This window comes from Chionomys nivalis, chromosome 8 (genome assembly GCF_950005125.1).
Source record: "Chionomys nivalis chromosome 8, mChiNiv1.1, whole genome shotgun sequence".
NCBI classification, from domain to species: Eukaryota; Metazoa; Chordata; class Mammalia; order Rodentia; family Cricetidae; genus Chionomys; species Chionomys nivalis.
Genome location: NC_080093.1, coordinates 56,835,140 through 56,853,336, shown reverse-complemented (window position 1 = coordinate 56,853,336; position 18,197 = coordinate 56,835,140). Strand labels below are relative to the sequence as shown.

Sequence of the window (18,197 nt, the reverse complement as noted above, 5' to 3'; positions counted from 1 at the left end):
GTTTCATTATGTGATTTGGGCTGGTCTCAAATACATATTTCTCCTACCCCAGCCTGTGGAGTGCTGGAATTATACAGGTGTGTGTCATGACATCAGGTAAAAGGCCCATTTTCTGATAGCTTTTTTTTTTATTGTGCACTTAGTACTTTACGCCCATTAGTTATCTCCCCCCCCACCACCACCACCAATGAATGCTGGGGATTGGTAGATTAGGGACCGGGGTTCCTAATTCAGAATCTCAAGCGTCTTGAAGTCCTGCAATGAACAGAAAGCTTGCTACCAGCAGAGGCCTTTATTTCACAATGAACTGATACATGTGTGCACAGATAGCAACAGGAGGTTTGGAATAGAAAAGCCCAGGAATGTCCTCTCCTCTTGTTCTTCCAAGCCTGTGCCTCAGGAGACCATCTGCTGTAGGCTCACCTTTGCACAGGCCAGAGGAGCATTGGAAGGGGATCACATCTAGCCAATAGAACCATGGCGCCTGCCGGATACGGTACAGAAGGGGTCCCAGCATGGTTGACCTCCATATACCCATAGGCCTCTAAAGGATGTTGCTGCCAGCAGCTTGCTGTCTAGAAAGGAAAAGGGAAGGGCTGGTTGATACAGACAGGAGGTGCTGTTGGACCAGCTGGGCTACACCTGCTCAGTACTTCTAGTTTCTTCTGTCCGGTATTGACCTGGCCTTCCTGTAGTTGCCCGAACCAGTGCTTGCTTGCACGCTCAGCTGGCTCTCTGCTTCTTGTGGATAGCTGATAACAGGGGCTAGCCTTCCACCGTTGCCCCTTATTGTGGCTGCAGTAAGTCAAGCGTCCTGAGATTCTCCCTCAGCGTCTTATGGTTCTCGCTGGTGGAGAAGGTATTCAAAGATGTGTGGCTGTGCCAGGTGCTAAACACCCTGCAGAAGTCAGATTGGGGGTGTGTGGAATAATACTTCAAAGGTGGTGTTTCCATGATGTCCAGAACCAACACATGGTACCCTGGTACATGAACGTCGGATCCACATAGCCCATCCTCATAGGTATTTGGCAAGCCGAAGGGGCTCTAGTGGGTCTTTGTATACCAGACTCAGTGGTACCTGCCATTGAGGCCCTGAGTGGGCTTGGCCCTTAGCTTGCTGGTCTTAGACTTGGTCTGTAAGAGACAGGCTGGCTGTGCCTAAGAGCACCGGCAGTGTAGATAGAGGATGCAGGGAGCTGCATCCTGCAACTTGTTGGTCAAGAAAATGCTTGGCTAGGGTCCTGCTGATAGCCTTGAAACCTGTACACTAACCAGAAATTTGCCAGGCTAGCATTGTTTATACTGACTGAGCCCAGAGACCTGTCATGCCATGGCGCGAGGATGTGCTGGTAGGCAGCAGGGAGCCAGGTTGCCCAAAGGTAGATCCAGGTGAGGACTGCAGTGCATATCTCTGAGACCACCCTGGACATCAGCTCTGTTCTCAGGATGGATATGAATGGTCAGAAAACTTAGTAGTGTTAGCCCAAACTCACAACCTACTGAGTCTGGTTTTAGCTTTTCTCTGGCAGCAGTGGGCCTGAAGAACCGTTGCCTTCTCCAATGTGTAGGCTGGCAGCTGCCAATTATGCCATATTCTTACCTTCCTGCTCCATCTGTTTCCAAAGGAGGGGGGTCTCCCAACACAAGATGCTGCTATCCACTGGCATTATGGGAATCTTGCAGTTTGGGTCATGTACAAAGATGGCTCCAGCAGGATTGATACTGTGTCCAAGTGACCTTCGCTTGTGAACTTTAAAGTTCAAAGGAAATGGAATGTGTCTGAATTGGAACCCCTACCCTCATCTTAGGGACAGTTAAGTAGTCCTTATGGCCAAGTGGTTCCAAGTGAGGAACGCTTTTGGCAGGTCTCTTAGGCAGCCTGTGGGGAAGACACACTATCTTGGCCTTGGCAGCATGTTCAAGGAGGACCACAGTGGCTGTCCTGGGATGAGTATTTTCTGCTCTGGATGTTCCTGAGCTGTGACATCATTAGGACCTGCTCTGGGCAGGTGGTTAGCACCTGACATTTCTCACGCCTCAGTCCAAGTGAATGTTCTCTTCATCAGATTTGTGAAGCCCAGAGACACATGGTCCATTTCTTCTGCTTCCACAGGAGGCCCAAGGTCATTTGGGCTTTAGTGGCAGAATCAGATAGGCCCACCTGAGGATGGCCTCTTCCTGGTGGTCAACATTATTCATGCTCTTGCATCCAGGGCAAGCAGACAGGCATGACCCAGTACTTCCTCTGGGGCAGCTCTGGAGAGTGGAGGGCAGCCTGCCTCTCTGGCGGTGGAAGATTGGGAGATCGGGATGGGCAAGAGAGTCGACAGTGTCCACAAATTGTAAGAAAGCTCGTGGGTTCAGAATTCCCAGGCCGTCACCTGGGCTGGGGAACCATAGTCAGCAAAAGGAAGTGACCCTTTGAGCTGGAAAACACTAGGCTGGTCCCTCGGGCCCCCGATGACCAGGCAAGGAACCAGATCTGGGATGGAGCAGAGCCCGATCTAGGGCCAAAGCAATTCTAAGGCACCAAGGGTGCCACCTAGAAGCAGGCAGATACGTGGGCTGGGAGTGGACCCAGAGCCCGAAGTCCAGGCCCAGTAGCTGTAGACTCCTCGATCAGTTCCGTTGCCTCCAGTTGCCTCATTCTCTTCGTCCTCCAGGCCTAATTCTCCAGGCCCCGAGGTCCTCCTCCAGCCAGAGCCGGTGGCAATGCCCGCAGCCACACCTGCTGCAGCCCCTGCGGCTGCCCCTGCAGCCGCCACACGCAGAGAGGAGCCGTAGCGGGGTGCTGGCCTTATGCGCACTCTCGATGCCCCACGCGCGCCTCCGCGTACCCCACGGGCGCTGCCTCTAGCTCCTCCCCGGCCACCCTTGGCCGAACAGCTGTCACAGAGGAAGGCGGCGGCCAGCAGCAGAGCCCAGCACGTGGCAGCAGTCCAGTTCATTCTACTGGGCAGAATCTACAAGAAGAGGATAGAAGGGGCTTCAGCTTCTGATAAGGGGTGGCGCTTGGTTTAGAGCCTGGGCAAGGGGGCATCATGGCCAGGGAATAGGCCCATCCGGTCCTGAGAACACCGACATCAGCCTGCAGGCAGAACGAGCCTCTGATTTTGTGATAATTTGACAGAGGGCTCGCAGCATTTTGGAGGACAGTGAGCTCAGAGCTGGGGAAGGGACTCTTTTAATCTCCAGCATCAGGACTTTGGTTTGGGGTTCTTGCTATGTAACCAGGTAGAGATGGGGTGGGGTGAAGGTGCTCAACAGCAGGGCGACCGTTTTACTATTGTGGTAGGGTGGAGTTGGGGGTTTGCTGAGCTTCCTCAGTGGGGCTCAGGCCTTGGGGGCGGGGGCACAAATCCCCCCCACCCCCCACCCACCCCCGCCCCCCTCCTTGCACACGGGTCTCTGGAAGGGCTGGGGATGGATTAGTGTAGGGAGGACGCTAGTTTGGAATCGAGAGCCCTCACCACACTCAGATTAGCGGTAGAATGGACGGCCTTGTGACTTGCTCTGGTTTTCTAGATCTCCTGACGAGTCTTTCAGCCAGAGGCTGCGGCTGCAAGCACTGCTGCTGCTGCTGGTGGGGGAGCAGAAGCCAGACCCGCGATTCCTTGCAGCGCAAACAACCAGTACGGGGCGGGGAACGCCCGGCAGGCCGGGACTCTAAGTCTTTCCCTTCCCCGCCCCAGCTCCACCCTTCCCGGATTTGCTCAGGTCAGCTGTCGGGGCAGGTCACTGATCAGGATGGGTTCGGACTGGCTGTGGACCAGCAGTTGAGTGGTGGCTCCATCCTTCTCAGGTCCTCTCTCCCCGCCCCCAACTTCCTCCCTCCCACGCCTCACTGGGTTCATCAACCTCCCCGACTTACTGGTCACAGGCCAAGGTCGGAACAGCGGAACAGCACATAGGGGCCGTGGCCCCAAGCGGAAAGGTGAGGCGACGAGGACCCTCTTCCTGAAGCAGAGCTCACGACTGGATTTTGCTGAAGCCTCCGCCCGAACATTAGGGGCGGGCTGCCTTGGAAGCTCAGCCCCGGGAGACGCGAAGGGAGGAGGTGCGGCAGGCTCAGAAAGGCACAGCCCCAGCTCTTCTGTTGCCCGGCCCCCATCCTAGCTGCTCTGCACATTGCTTCCTCCCAGCTTCCTCCCACCTCATCTCCCCCATCCTCTGCCCAACCTCTCATTTCTCTATGTCCACTAGCCCCACCACCCACGACATCCAGTGCGTTCTTGTCCCTGTCAGTCCAGCATCTTTGCTCATGGCCTCTCCCTCTCTGGTTTTCTCTACCTGCCCATCTCATGAATTTCCCACCACCATTCCCATTCCTCTGATGTAATCCCAGCCCCACCTATCCCTCTTCTCCAGCCGAAAGGACCACTGCGATGTCTTTCTAGGTGTGTAGGGTTCCCGGCAAGCATTGGAATGTGTCCAGATGGCCCTCCAGGCAAGGATACACAGTTATAAGTACCCCAACAACACTAGAAACCCTGCTGATCTGAACCTTTCCTAACCCTTCTGGAAATAGGCCCCTGGAGAGCCTGCCCTCCTTTGTTTTCAAGCTGACTTTTGCCGTGCCCTCCCTGCCATTGTAGGGTAAATGTAATCTCAGCTCCAGACAGCCATGAGAGTTTTCATGTGCCTTGGATTTGTTTTCCAAGGCCCAAGATTACAGTCTGAGCTGCTGGGTCAGCTCTGTCCTGGCTGAGGCTTAGTATGGAGCCTCCTGGGAATCTGAGATGGACCCAGTGGGTAGGGGCAGGACCTGGAGAGGAAGGGAAGTGGTCCTGGTAATCTGGGCTCAGCAATACCTGGTTAGTGTATGGAGCTCCTCCCATTGAAACTAGTGTGGTTCTGAACTTTCCTTCATGTGCAGTTGAAAGGCCAGTAGCCCAGAGACTGGCCGATGCCCCCTTTTAACTCAGGCAGGGAGAGCTTCCAGGCGCTCCTTCCTTTCCCTACTACGTGTTAAAATGTGAAGGACAAACACTATTTGTTAGACAGTCAAGGCCATCTGCAGCACACGAGAACAAGGCCAAGGTATAAAAACAGAAAAAAAAGAGAGGTTTGAGGACCCAGAAGAAAACTTAAAACACACACACACACACACACACGCACGCATGCACGCGCGCGCGCGCACTCATAATGACCAGAGCAATGTTGGTAACTAAGAAAAGGATGCTGTAAAACAGAAATAAAATAGGATAAAACAGGAATAAAATGAAAGAAATTTTCAGATCAAAACATTTTGTTCCCCTCAAAAAGAAGAGAGGGGTTGAGTTTACAAAGGTATCCTATAAAAGATGAAGACTGTGAGAGGAAAGGTCACCAGCCCAGGGGTACAGTTTTGGGTTCTCACACTTGAGGGTTGTTCCAAAGATGAGAGTAGAGGAGAAAGAGGGTCAGAGGCACAGTAGGAAACACAGAGGAGAGGCAGCTTCCTACTGGACTAGGCTGCAAGATATGCACGGAGGCAAGAATAGCATTTAGGACTTGATATTTGAATAGACATGGAAGCTCTTAAAATATTAGCAAAAAATCCTACCAGGCATAGAAAGTGTTATCACAGAGTCAGAATCTGCCAACACATGCTCCTACTTGTGGACTAAGGAAGAAAATGACCTTAATTGTTTCAGAAGAGGAAGACAAAGCGTTTGATTTCAGTCAACACCCCTTTACATTGGTGGGGGAGCCCAGAAAACTAGTCACGCAAGTGGATTATTTACCTGAGAAAGGCTGTCTTAAACCCTGCAGCAAATATGTATCATCTAGAGCCTTCAGGCATGAACCACCATGTTTGTACCAGGCATAGAATCCGGAGCCTCAGACATGAACCACCATGTGTGGTTATGTGCTACTGAGGGTAGAATCCAGAGTCTTCAGGCATGAACCACCATGTGTGGTTATGTGCTACTGAGGGTAGAATCCAGAGTCTTCAGGCATGAACCACCATGTGTGGTTATGTGGTACTGGGGGTAGAATCCAGAGTCTTCAGGCATGAACCACCATGTGTGGTTATGTGGTACTGGGGGTAGAATCCAGAGTCTTCAGGCATGAACCACCATGTGTGGTTATGTGGTACTGGGGGTAGAATTCAGAACTTTGGGCATGTGAAATGAGCACTTTACAAAAAGAGCTGCGTCCCTTGCCCTAAACTTGTTGTGCTGATTGAAAAAGTATACAAGAGTTAAACAAACAAACAAACAATACATCAGGGGCTGGAGAGATGGCTCAGTGATTAAAAATGTTTCCCTACTCTCAAAGACAACCAGGCTTGGTTTCCAGCACCCACATTAGGCGGCTCACAACTACTTGTGAATCTAGTTCCAGGGTGACCGGTGCACATAAACTTACACAGGCATATACACATCAAAAGAGATCTTAAAAATACACTATTGGAGCTGGAGAGATTGTTTAGTGGTTAGGAACATTGGCTGCTCAACCATGAGGACCAGAGCTTAGACCCCAGAACCCACATCAGGTAGCTTACAATTTGTAACTCCAACCCTGAGAGATCTGACACCTCCTGGCCTCCTTGGGCTTTTGTACACATATGTGTATATGTGTACACACATGCATGCACACACACACCACAAACAAGTCATCATAAGGAAAGTGGGAAAATGTACTGATTTTAAAATAGAGAACAGGATTCCGTCCTTTCGGGGGTCAGTCATACGGAGAGCGGAGAAAGATGTTGACTAAGCTGACCTGCCGCTCTGCTGTGGCACTTTGGGCTCATATCACCCGGCGAGAATGGCGGCTGTGTCCTGTTATGTCTTTATTTTATTATCTTGGTGGTGTCTGCACAGTGACCAGAGCTTTTCTCAGCTGCTCTGTTCCCTAGGACAGGGCAGACTGCAAACTTTCTGCCAGCTGGTTCTAGTTTTCTGCATTTTCAATGCCTGGTTGTGGGGCGGGGAAGTCCTTTGGGGATGCAGCCTTTTGAACAGGTTCTACCCTCCAACGCCTGTGATTTCCCACAACTCAGTTCCCTATCTAACGATATGCAAGTGCTCCTGCCTCGTCTGGGAAGTCTTGCTGCAGCTTCCTTGGTTGAAGGCTCCACCCCACAAGTAACTGCCACTTCTCCCTTTAACTTAAAGTGACTCTCTACTGTGTAGAACTCTAATTCAGCCTTTCCTCTGTAGCTAGACCAGCTCTCCAGGCTGACATTCCATGGTCCAGGCCAACCTTCCTTGGAATTCTTGGAGATGCCAACCCTTTGACTCCTGCCGCTGCATTGCTGCACACGCTGCTTGGGCCCTGTAGTTCCCGATCTGAATTAGACTGCAGTTCTGCTTAGTCCTGACAGTGTTCATCGGTGCTGGACTCTTTCTTTCTCCCTTCCCCTACTTCTGCTTCTGGGAGTATTCCCAGCGTGGAGATGGTTTTTCTCCATGCGTGCCTAAATTATTGCTCCTAGACAACTCCATACTGAAACTCCAGTGCCTGCCTGCTGACAGGTGACTATTTCCCAGCTGTCCTTTCCTGTTCCTAGAGGTGCCAGTTACAGAGTGCCACCTGTCCATCTTCTCTGGACACTGCTGAGAACCCCATTCATTTTTGACTCACAAAATGGAAGATTCCATTTCTTGCCTGGAACTTACTATTTAGACCAGAATAACCTCAAATTCATAGAGATCCACTTGCCTCTGTCTCTTAGGTTCTGGGATGAAAGGTGTGCCACCATGTCCAGTCTGGCCTATGGAGTTTAATGTCACCACAAGAGTCAGATCTGTTCAGCACTTGTCAGCCCTCTCCAGGATGTCTTTTAGAGGTACTTGTTAGAAGTTGAGTTGTCCCATTTGTATGTTGAATCCTAATTCCAAGCACCTCAGAATGTGGTTGTATTTTATAATAGGATCTTTATGGAAACAACAGGTGTACAATCCAAGGATATTAGGTCATTGTACAGAGGCAGGAGGACCACTGTGTAAGGGCATGGGAGATATGGCATCCTTACTGCAAGAAAAGGGCCTCAGAAGACCCCAGTTATTAAGATAAAATGGAAAATAATTTCTGTTGTTTAAACCACTTTGTCTATGGCATTTTAAAAATTTGTGCTAGCAAGTTAATAAAGAATCCAAGAGATTCTGAAGATGACAAGGAAAGACCAAGGAAGAGGGGCTCATGCAAGATACTAAAGCTTGGGTTGGAGAGCTGGCTCAGCAGTAGGCAGTATTTGATGCTCTTGCAGAGGACCTTGCTTCATTTCCCAGCACCCATGTGCTGGCTCACAACCATCTCTATTCCCAGTTCCAGGGGATTTATTGCCCTCTTCTGGCCTCTATGGGCACCAAGCACTCACATGGTGCATATTAACACATGCAGGAAAAGCACTCATACACATAAAATAAAAGTAAATAGATCTTAAAGGTATTAATGCATGCAGGCAAACATTCATACACATAAAATAAAGGTAAATAAACCTTAAAGGTATTAGGGAATCTGCATATGATAGTAGAAAGGAGCAGTTCAATCTGAGTAAGGGATAGACAGACCAGTGCATGAGACCCAGGCCACCAGTCATGGACAGACAGACAGACAGACAGACAGTTCAGGAGACCCAAGGCACTCATGGACAGACAGACCAGTTCAGGAGACCCAGGGCACCACTCATGGACAGACAGACAGTTCAGGAGACCCAAGGCACTCAGGGACAGACAGACCAGTACAGGAAACCCACACTCATGGACTCCTTGCCCACTGTGTGTCTCTTCATCTGTATCCCTTGTGATTCTTTTTTTATGCTGTCTGTGTGTGTGTGTGTTCATGAGTGTGCAGGTACACATGCATATGCAAGTTCACACGTATGTGGCTGCATGTGGAGGCCAGACAAACCTCAGGCTTTTGTTCTTCAGGAGCAATCATCTTGTGTTTTTGGGACAGGGTCTCTCACTGTCCTGGAGCTTGCCAAATAGGCTGAGCTGGCTGACTAGTGAGCCCCAGGCACGTGCCTGTCTCTGCTTTCTCAGAAGCAAGACTACAAGCACGTAGTACCATGCCTGGCCCTGACTTTTCAATGTAGGTTTTGGGGATTAAATTTATGTGTTTATGTCTGCAAGGCAAGCGCCTTACTAAGCACCCTCATCAGTCCTGGTGTGGTTCTCTTAATAAGCTGGCACACATAAGCAAATGTTCCCCAGAGTTTAATGAGCTCCTCTAGCAAATTAGAAGATCCCACGTAAGGGATGATGCAAAATTCCATTGATAGCTGTTTTGCGAGAAATAAAGATAAACTCCTTGGGCTCGGAGCTGGCTTCTGAATTAGGCTGGACCGTCTGGGTATAAGTAAGATCCGTGGGAACTGAGCTACCTCTAAGCAGTCAGTGTCAGAGTTGAACTGAAGCAGAAGACCCTACCTTGTATTAGCTGCAGAAATGCTTGATTGGTAAATAGGAACACTACCCGACACATTTGGTCCCAATGTGCTTTGTGATGATTGATGACTGTGAAAATGAATTTTTCCCCCACACAGACAAAGAACAAAATGAAAATTCTAGAATGAACAAAATGAAACGAAGCACCCAGAATATTAGACATAGTTGGAGAGAGACTTGGGAACCCGGAAAACTGGAAGAAAAATGTCCAAAAAAGGGAGTATATAGCTCAGAATGTGAGGAGACAGGGCTATAGTAAGACAATCTGACACACATGCAGTTTTGGAGCAAACAAAGAGGAGAATAAAGCAGATGCAGCATTTAAGGAAGTTATGCCTGATATGTTTAAAAAAAAACTGATGGCAATGCAAGCCATGAGTTCTGGAAACCTTACAGACCCAAAAGGTGCAGCAAACACAAAGAGAGATACACACTGAAGACAGTTGCAAATCAAACAAGAAAAGCTAAACAATTATAGAACAAGTTAACTATAAAGTATAAACATGGTTGGTGGCAGAGTACTCAACAGAGAGCAGTTGTGGCAGAAGCATGGTCTGTGCAGTCTCTGCCTGGATCCCAAGCAGAAAGGTGGTCAGGAGTAGAAAGTAGATTAAAATCAGCACTGAAAGTGTGCCTCACATAGATTCCAAAAAGAAGATGATGCACCTGTATTAAATCAAAGCAGAAATCAAGCTTTAAGTGTTGAGGCAGACAGATGTGCCGGAGACAGAGAGGTGCTCCCTCAAGAAGGGTTACATTTGTGAAGGTGACAACACAGTCCTAAATATGAATGCACCTTGATGTGACTTCAGAAGTACAAGGTAAAACAGTAAGACACAGCCATAACTGCAACACAGAACATTCACACAGTCTTGAAGGATCTGTTAAATTCTCCCAAAGATACACATGAAGCTCATCATTCTAGGTGGCTGTCATGAAGGAAAAGGACAACCACAAAGCCAAGAAAGAACTTGGCCTGGCTAACAATGACAGCTGCCAGGAAGGGAAATGCTTGCATTACTGTGTCCGCCTCATGCCCCACAAAAGAAAGAAAAGTATACATTCCATTTACCCACCAGACATACCAAGCTTTGTGCAAGAAGATGTAATAAGTCATCCTTGTTTCTGAGAAAAGGGAGCATTGGCACGTTCAGTAATGCTGTCTGGACTTGCTGGAATCCTTCCACCTGACCAGGAGCTGGGACCTTATGTGATGAAGACCAATCCGAGGGCCTCAGAAATGGGGTGTTCAAGGCTGGCCAAGGAAAAGACATAAAGTCCAGATCCTAGGTAATCAGGGAAGTGACAGCAGTCAGGGAGCTTCCTTTGGGTTCTGCACTGAGATTTTTCAGAACAAAGGACTTGCCTGGGCTGCTAACAAGAACAGCTGTCCATGGTTCAGGGCTGAGTTTTCTAGATGAGTCTGTAGGTCTTGGTTACTTCTTTTTATTGTTTGTTGCTGGATGATGGTCACATTAAGTCCTTGGATACTCGAACTGTGGGATAGGACGGACTTGTCTTCATTGACAAGGAAGATCACAGCAGGATCCAGCTACTGGCATTCAGGAGAACCTGGGGGTCTGGAGGAGTTTGGTAAGTGCCTCCCTGATGTCATGGTTCCTCAGGCAGTAGATTATAGGGTTCAGCAGGGGAGTCACTACCGAGTAGATCACAGATACCAGCTTGTTGAGGTCAAAGGAGCTTATGGCGTGAGGCCGGGCATACATGAAGGTGGTGGTGGTGTAAAAGATTAAGACCACCACCAAGTGGGAGGCACATGTGGAGAAAGCCTTCCTGCGGCCTGCTCCTCCTGGAATCCTCAGCACAGTGGCAAGGATGCGGGCGTAGGAGATGAAAGTCACTGTCAGAGAGGTTGCGAGCACGGCCAGGGCTGCTGCAAAGTCCAGCATTTCGATGGTAGCGGTGTCTGAGCAGGACAGTTGCAGCAGAGGTGAGACATCACAGAAGAAGTGGTTGAGGGCATTGGGGCCACAGAACTTGAGGCGGGAGATGAGAGCTGTGGACACAAAGGAGGCCAAGAAGCCTCCAAGCCAGGCACTGATGGCCAGATGCAGGCATAACCTTGAATCCATAATGACCGGGTAGTGCAGTGGGCGGCAGATGGCCACGTACCGGTCACAGGCCATGGTAGTCAGTAAGAAGCATTCAGAGGAGCCCAGTGAGAGAAAAAGGAACAATTGGGTGAGGCACCCTGAGAAGGAGATGGCTTTTGCCCCTGCCAGAAGGCCCGTCAGCAGCTTGGGCACTGTGACTGTGGTGTAGAGGGTTTCCAGCACAGACAGATTGGCCAGGAAGAAGTACATGGGGATGTGTAGCTGCCGGCTAGCACTGATGGTGCCCACAATGACCACGTTCTCTAGGATAGTCACCACATAGATGGTCAGGAACAACCCAAAGAGCAGCCCTTGTAGGTGGCACAGCTCTGGGAAACCCAGAAGAATGAACTCTGTCACCAACGTGTTGCTGCGGTTGCTCATGGCCCTTTCTGGCTGGGAGACTGCTTCTGAGCACCTTGGAACAGCGGGGACTCAAGTGCCCTGTGTGATGGCGCAGGCCACTGTTCCATTGATCAAAGCTGTTGGAGGCTCTGCAACCTCTGCTAGGGTCTCAAAGGCAAGGGCTGCCACACTGTCCCAGGACCAAGGGACGGTTCTGTGGAGGCTCCCACGGCTGATCAGCCTTGTTGACAGGGAGAGGTCAGACAAGTAGAGAGGACTCTCACTGCGTACGTTCAGGATCTGCTGCGGTACTTACCTGTCATATTCAGCGTGGAGCTCACTTTCATGTTTACCAAGAACTGACAGTTGAGCGATGGCCTGGGGTCCGTGAACATCAGCGTGAGCGGGAACACCCCTCTTACATTTTCGTGAATATGTGCTGCCCTCCTTGACCCGATACACAAGTACACACTTTCCAGGTGTGCACACACACTCCCTTCAGGTATGTGCATGTATACACATGCACACATGTACACACATGCTTATACCATGTAACATGTACACATACAGTTCCAAGAAAGCTTACTTTGCCTTAAATGCTGCTCAGAGGTGACAGGGCCTGGATTTTGTCTGAAGACTCAGGTACCTTGGCGAGTTGATGCTGTTTTCTGGGGCCAGGGGATCCCTCAGGCCCCGGGAAGGTCAGACTGAAAGGCTACAGCTCCCCTAGTGACAGGACCACCAAATGGAGAGGAGAACAGAGCAGAGCGTTGCAGAGGAGATGGCTCACCCTGCTTTGTAATGGTGTCTCCCTTCCTTTCTTCTCCTCTCCCCAAGACAGTCTCTGTAGCCCAGGCTGACAGCAAACTCAGTACCTTCCTGCACCAGCCTCCTGAGTACTGGGGCTACAGGAGTGTGAGTCTGTCTGACTTCACCCCAACATTTGATGCTCTAACACTGCTCAGACTCTGCTTAGACAGAATTCATTTTTCCCCCCAAGGAGCCAAACTTACTGTTGGAGATTGAGTGGAAGGTGCCATCACCAGTCTTCAAGGGAAATAAGCAGTTTGGGACTTTGTGGGGACAGCTCTTCAGCTAGGTGTCTGAGAGCAGATGGGGTGACCTGGAGCAGAAGCCAGGCTGGGGTCCCCTTGTAGTAGTTTCCTTGGCCCATCTTGGAAGGGGTGCAGCCCAGGTCCTTTGGTCACATCCAGCACCAGGCTGTGTGGTTCTGGACAGGCGGCGGAGATTGGTGGACGAACACAGTCCTAGGCACACTCCACAAGCAGTGCTCGCCACAGTTAGTTCTTACCTCCTGGGTTGGGCAGATGGCTCTTCTGGTGAGGTGAACTCCCTGGCACCAGGCGGTGGTCCCTGGTGAGAGCCGAAGCTGTTAATCTGCACTAGAGCCTGGAGTCTGAGGGAGGCTCCACTGCTCAAGGTCTGTGGGACTCCTGATTGGTGGGGTGAGCTGAGTAGGGGAGGAGTCCAAGGTCTGGTCAGTCAAGCAAGAAGGGGTACTGCTGTCAAGCTGATGGTGGAAACCTGTCAGCCTGACTCCACACATGCTGATGATGGGGTATCTGAGTACTGTCTAAGCCAGGCTGCCTGGGACAGGGTGGTGCCACCGCTGCCTCTGGGCTGGGGCCTTTCCAGTTCCCAGATCTGGCGTCGTGTACTGGCTGGGCTGGTGGCAGCAGTTGAGGGGCTCCTGGAAGGCGTTGTTTTCCCTGAGCCCTTTGTCTCAAGGTCTCAGCAAGCCAGGCAGGGTCCCTGCAGCGTCTCTGCGTGTCTTACTGCAGGTGTGGAAGAAGTTCTTCTCATCTCACGGGGCCTGCCGCTTTGGGTCTCCTTGATCGTTATACACTCCTCAGTGGCCTTGCTCTCGCAGTCCTGAGGACTGTAATTGTTCTCAAGACAATTTATTGAGTTCTGTGGAGATTCCTGTGGGCCCAAGGGGGACTGTGCTCAGCTGGGAAGCCTTCCTTCTCCTCAGCACCAGGCTTCCCACAGGTAGTCTACCCCGGAGAAGTCTGAGAATCAAGGCCCTTTCCCTCAGATTTCAGAGTGCCCCTTTCATTGTATTCAACCCACTCATTCATTTCATGAAGCGGTAGGAAGAACACTCAACACAAGAGGAGGAAAGTACAGAGTGACCCAAGCTCCCAGCCCCAGACCCCCTCCCCTCAGAGAGGAGCCCACTGCTTAGCATAGCTGACCTGTAGACAGCACATGACTTTGGTCTAGTATGGGCTCCTTTTCTCAAGTAAGCAGACATCTGTGTTGCATCTCCCCAGGGAAAGTCTGTCACAAGAAGATCTGCACAAAATCCCAGCATAGATGGGGGAGGGGCTCATGAAGTTCATCTGTAGCTCAGGAACAATCGATTGCTTCTGGGGAAAGGAGAGTCAGTGTTCTTCAGCAACGCAGGCTCTGAGGGACTACCCATGCTCTAGGGATTGTTCTACACCCATGTCCACACAGACAACATTAAACGGATTCAGTGGGTATTACAAAAGTACACAAAATTGGGAGGGAAGAATGGTGGGGGGGGGAGGATAGGAGAGGAAGCAGAAGGGAGGGAATGGGGGGTGGGTTTCATTCTCACTGGCAAAGACTGAATGTGAAAGGGGGGAAATTATATGCAGTGCAGTTAAGAGTCCGAAATAAGCAGAAGCAACTGTACTCAAGTCTGCAAAAATAGAATCCAGGGAAAACTCAGCCAGAAGAGTTAAAGAACACAACTACATATTAGTAAATGAGAAATCCTTCAAGAAGATAAAGCAAATATTTCCCCCTGAACATTGGAACACCAAATGTTTATCAAGTTTCATAAAGTGAATATTATTGGACCTAAGGGACAAATAATCCAAGATTCAATAATGGTAGGTACAAAACTTTGGACTCACCAAGACAGAATAGATAATGTGGTATTTTCTTCGAATTTACAAAATACTAATGGACTGGAACTTATAAAGGTATTTCTCATTGAATATAGTTTTACTATGTTAAAGTTAAAGCCCTTCCCTTTTTTGGCAAGTTATGTGGGATCCAATGAAAGACATTTGTTAGTCTTATAAATTAATTTAGATGGAAAGGCCATGCAGTTTGATGAACTATTGCCTTTCCTAATTAAGAAGTCTCTCCTGGTTTGAATCTAATCTTTATCACTCTTGATAATTGTTGTGCCCAAATTCACAAAGTCCCTGCAAAAGCCAACAAGGAGACTGAGTCCCATATGTAAAAGCAAATATCCTTTATTTTAATAAGTTTGCAAACTCGGTCTCTCCACACTTTCAATGTATTGGAATAACTGGAGAGTCCCGAGCTAAATTAGAATTGGGTTTTTATAATAGTAAAGGTTGGGGTGAGGGGTTTCTGAGGTTCAGGACCCCTGATTGGCTGACATTTGTCTAGGGGTGTCCTGGTGAATGTGCACAAGCAGGTGATCCTATCTACAGCAGTTGGAATGTTAGGCATTTCCTTCGAATGGTCTATTCTTGGGCGGTGGTCCGGTAATCTCAGTTTGTGGTTCCTCCTGCAACCAGGTATTGCCTCAGGGCAAACTACTGAGACTCAGGCCTCTTATTAAATTTATGGATGGTTGAGTTCTACTCTGGTGGGTGATAATGGTTGGAAATAAAGAACTTCCTTTGGGTGACCTGCCCGTATTTAGCTTATCATGGCTGGCCCTCACTTTTCCCCCTTTGTGAGCAACAATAACAAGACTTAATCTTGGGTCCTGCTTACCCCTCGTTTTAAGGAGGCATGGAACTACTTAAATTAATAAATCTATTAATTGACAGCTCTGGACCTGGTATATTAACAGGCACTATAGGTAGTTGTCCTGTCCACCATGCCAGGGTGTTTTGCCTTGTCTCAGCCTTTCAACCTATTTTTGGCAGGGGGCATGGGATGAAGTGTTTCTTTCTGCAGCTACTTCAAGCTGACATTGGTGCATTGTTATCCAGGCCCAAGTAGGTTGAAAAGCTAGCCAAAGGTAGGGAGGAAATTCAGGCAATTGGGCACTCATCAGACTCCTTTGAAGGGACAGGGAGTGTTCATATCAGCTGGACTGGTCCACATCAGCTTTCAGGAAGTCCAGGGCTCACCACCATTCAGAGCAGGTTGCAGTCAGCAACTCATGCTTAGATGCAGTTGCCGGACAAGTGGAAGCCTACTGAGATAAGTTTAAACTAGAAACAGAAGTTAAAATTTATTTACTTAAAGAAAAACACATATTGTAGAAAAAGAGCAGATAACAGGTATCTGTAAGCAAAAGAAATAGACTCATACCTTTGAGTCCCAGCATGTTAGAAGCATGTATGTTTTCTGCTATCCAGAGACCAATGTATGGTTTGGACAGAGATGTCTTTGGTCCAATGAGGAACACCTTTAAGTTCATATTTAAATGGCAACCAGAATAGATCTAAAAATAGTAAGCTTGTCTTCTCCTGTGGAAACAAAAGCAAAACCTCTTTCCCAATGTAACACATATCCTGATTTCCATTCTGAGCTTAACACATCTTTAAAGTATACAGGCTGATTTAATTCAGAAATTTTTTTAATACTATCCAGTATCTCTCTGTAGTTGTTGTTCCTTTCTTATTGACATTTGAAAAATTTAAAGTTAATAAAATATTGTGCAATCTATCTCTAGGGGTTTTTATTATTCCTTTCTGTTTATTAAGCATATCTTTTAAAGTGTGATTAGATCTTTCTATAACTGCTTGTCTTATAAGATTGTATGGTATACCTGTAATATACTTTATACTGTAGCATGCAAAAACCCGTTTCATTTTACTGGACACAAATGCTGGAGCATTGTCAGTCTCAATTTGTACAGGTATCCCCATGTTGGCTATATCTACTAATACATGTGCAATTACAGAATCAGCCTTTTCAGAACTCAGAGCAGGTGCCCATTGAAATCCTGAGTAAGTATCCATACTATGGTACATATACTTTAATTTTCCAAACTCCACAAAGTGAAACACATTCATTTGCCAAGGGCAGAGTTTGGACGCCATGGTTCTCCTGCCCAAGATGGATGCTGGTTAGACTCATGCCAGTAAGCCAAAGTCAAGAGGCGATACACATTAATGGAGATGGGTTAAACTAATATGTGAGAGTTAGCCAATAAGAGGCTAGAACTAATGGGCCAGGCAGTATTTAAATTAATACAATTTCTTTGTGATTATTTTGGGGGTTAATCTAGCTGGGTGGCTGGGAGCTGGGCAGCCGGGACAAACAAGGGGCCCCGCTCCCTACAACATGGTGTTTCTTAAGAAATTCTGAGGCTTCTAACACATTTCCTATGAATAGCTGATCAATTTCATCATTACGTTTTGCTATAGGGCCTGGTAGGCCTGTATGGGATCTCATATGTATTATATACAAGAGATTTTTTTCTATTCCTGAGTATTTCTTTTTAAAAAAATATTTATTTATTTATTCATTATGCATACAATATTCTGTCTGTGTGTATGCCTGCAGGCCAGAAGAGGGCACCAGGCCCCATTACAGATAGTTGTGAGCCACCATCTGGATGCTGGGAATTGAACTCAGGACCTTTGGAAGAGCAGGCAATGCTCTTAACCACTGAGCCATCTCTCCAGCCCATGAGTATTTCTTGTAAAAGAATAAATAGCAAAGTAAATTTTGAATCATCTGGAATAAGTTCAATGATTTTAATATGTAAAACAACTCTTTCTATATATTGAGAGTCTAACTATATTAAGAGGTTATGGAATATCTAGTAATACTAGGAGAATAGCAGTAATTCTGACTTTTGAAAAGAATTAAAGAGACTTTGAGCCATTTTACTCAAATTTCCTGACTTAAAACTTGCTTTTCCTCATTTATTTGGCAGTCTAGGAGTGGCAACAAAACAATCTCCTGCAACACATGACTATAGCAATTTATAAAGGAAAGCATTTAGTTGGGGATAGCTTATAGTTTAGAGGTTTGGTTCATTGTTATCATGGTTTGGTGTCATGCAGGCAGACATGGTGTTGGAGAAGGAGCTGAGAGTTCTACAGCTTGATCCTCAGGCAGCAGGAAGTGACCTGAGACACACTTCCTCCAACAATGCCACACCTTCTACTGGTGAGCCTATGGGGCTCAATTGCATCCAGACTATCACAGGTCTCAACGCTCTTTCTTTTGCTTAATGTAGTCCATTGCTGATCTTTCCACTCTGACTTGCTGGGTTTTTCATCATTCCAACATTTTTGTTTGATTTTTTTTTATTTTTAAAATTATCTATTATCTATCTATCTATCTATCTATCTATCTATCTATCTATCTATCATCTATCTATCTATCATCTATCTATCTATCTATCTATCTATCT

At 47.9% G+C, this 18,197-nt stretch overlaps 2 protein-coding genes across 2 annotated transcripts; both read right to left on the bottom strand.

The window, feature by feature from the left end:
* Positions 1 to 277: 277 nt before the first annotated feature.
* Sprn (shadow of prion protein) lies at positions 278 to 4,108 on the bottom strand. The gene is made up of 2 exons (XM_057776997.1): positions 3,872 to 4,108; positions 278 to 2,963 (listed from the first exon to the last, which is right to left on the bottom strand). The coding sequence occupies exon 2, from the start codon at positions 2,946 to 2,948 to the stop codon at positions 2,505 to 2,507; it is 444 nt and encodes a 147-aa protein (XP_057632980.1). The 5' UTR covers positions 2,949 to 2,963; positions 3,872 to 4,108; the 3' UTR covers positions 278 to 2,504.
* Positions 4,109 to 10,945: 6,837 nt separating this feature from the next.
* Positions 10,946 to 11,881, bottom strand: LOC130879892 (olfactory receptor 226-like). The gene has a single exon (XM_057778719.1). The coding sequence runs from the start codon at positions 11,879 to 11,881 to the stop codon at positions 10,946 to 10,948; it is 936 nt and encodes a 311-aa protein (XP_057634702.1).
* Positions 11,882 to 18,197: the final 6,316 nt, after the last annotated feature.

Excerpts from the sequence above, each read along its gene's own strand:
- Sprn (XM_057776997.1), bottom strand. The coding sequence starts at position 2,948 with ATGAACTGGACTGCTGCCACGTGCTGGGCTCTGCTGCTGGCCGCCGCC.
- LOC130879892 (XM_057778719.1), bottom strand. The coding sequence starts at position 11,881 with ATGAGCAACCGCAGCAACACGTTGGTGACAGAGTTCATTCTTCTGGGT.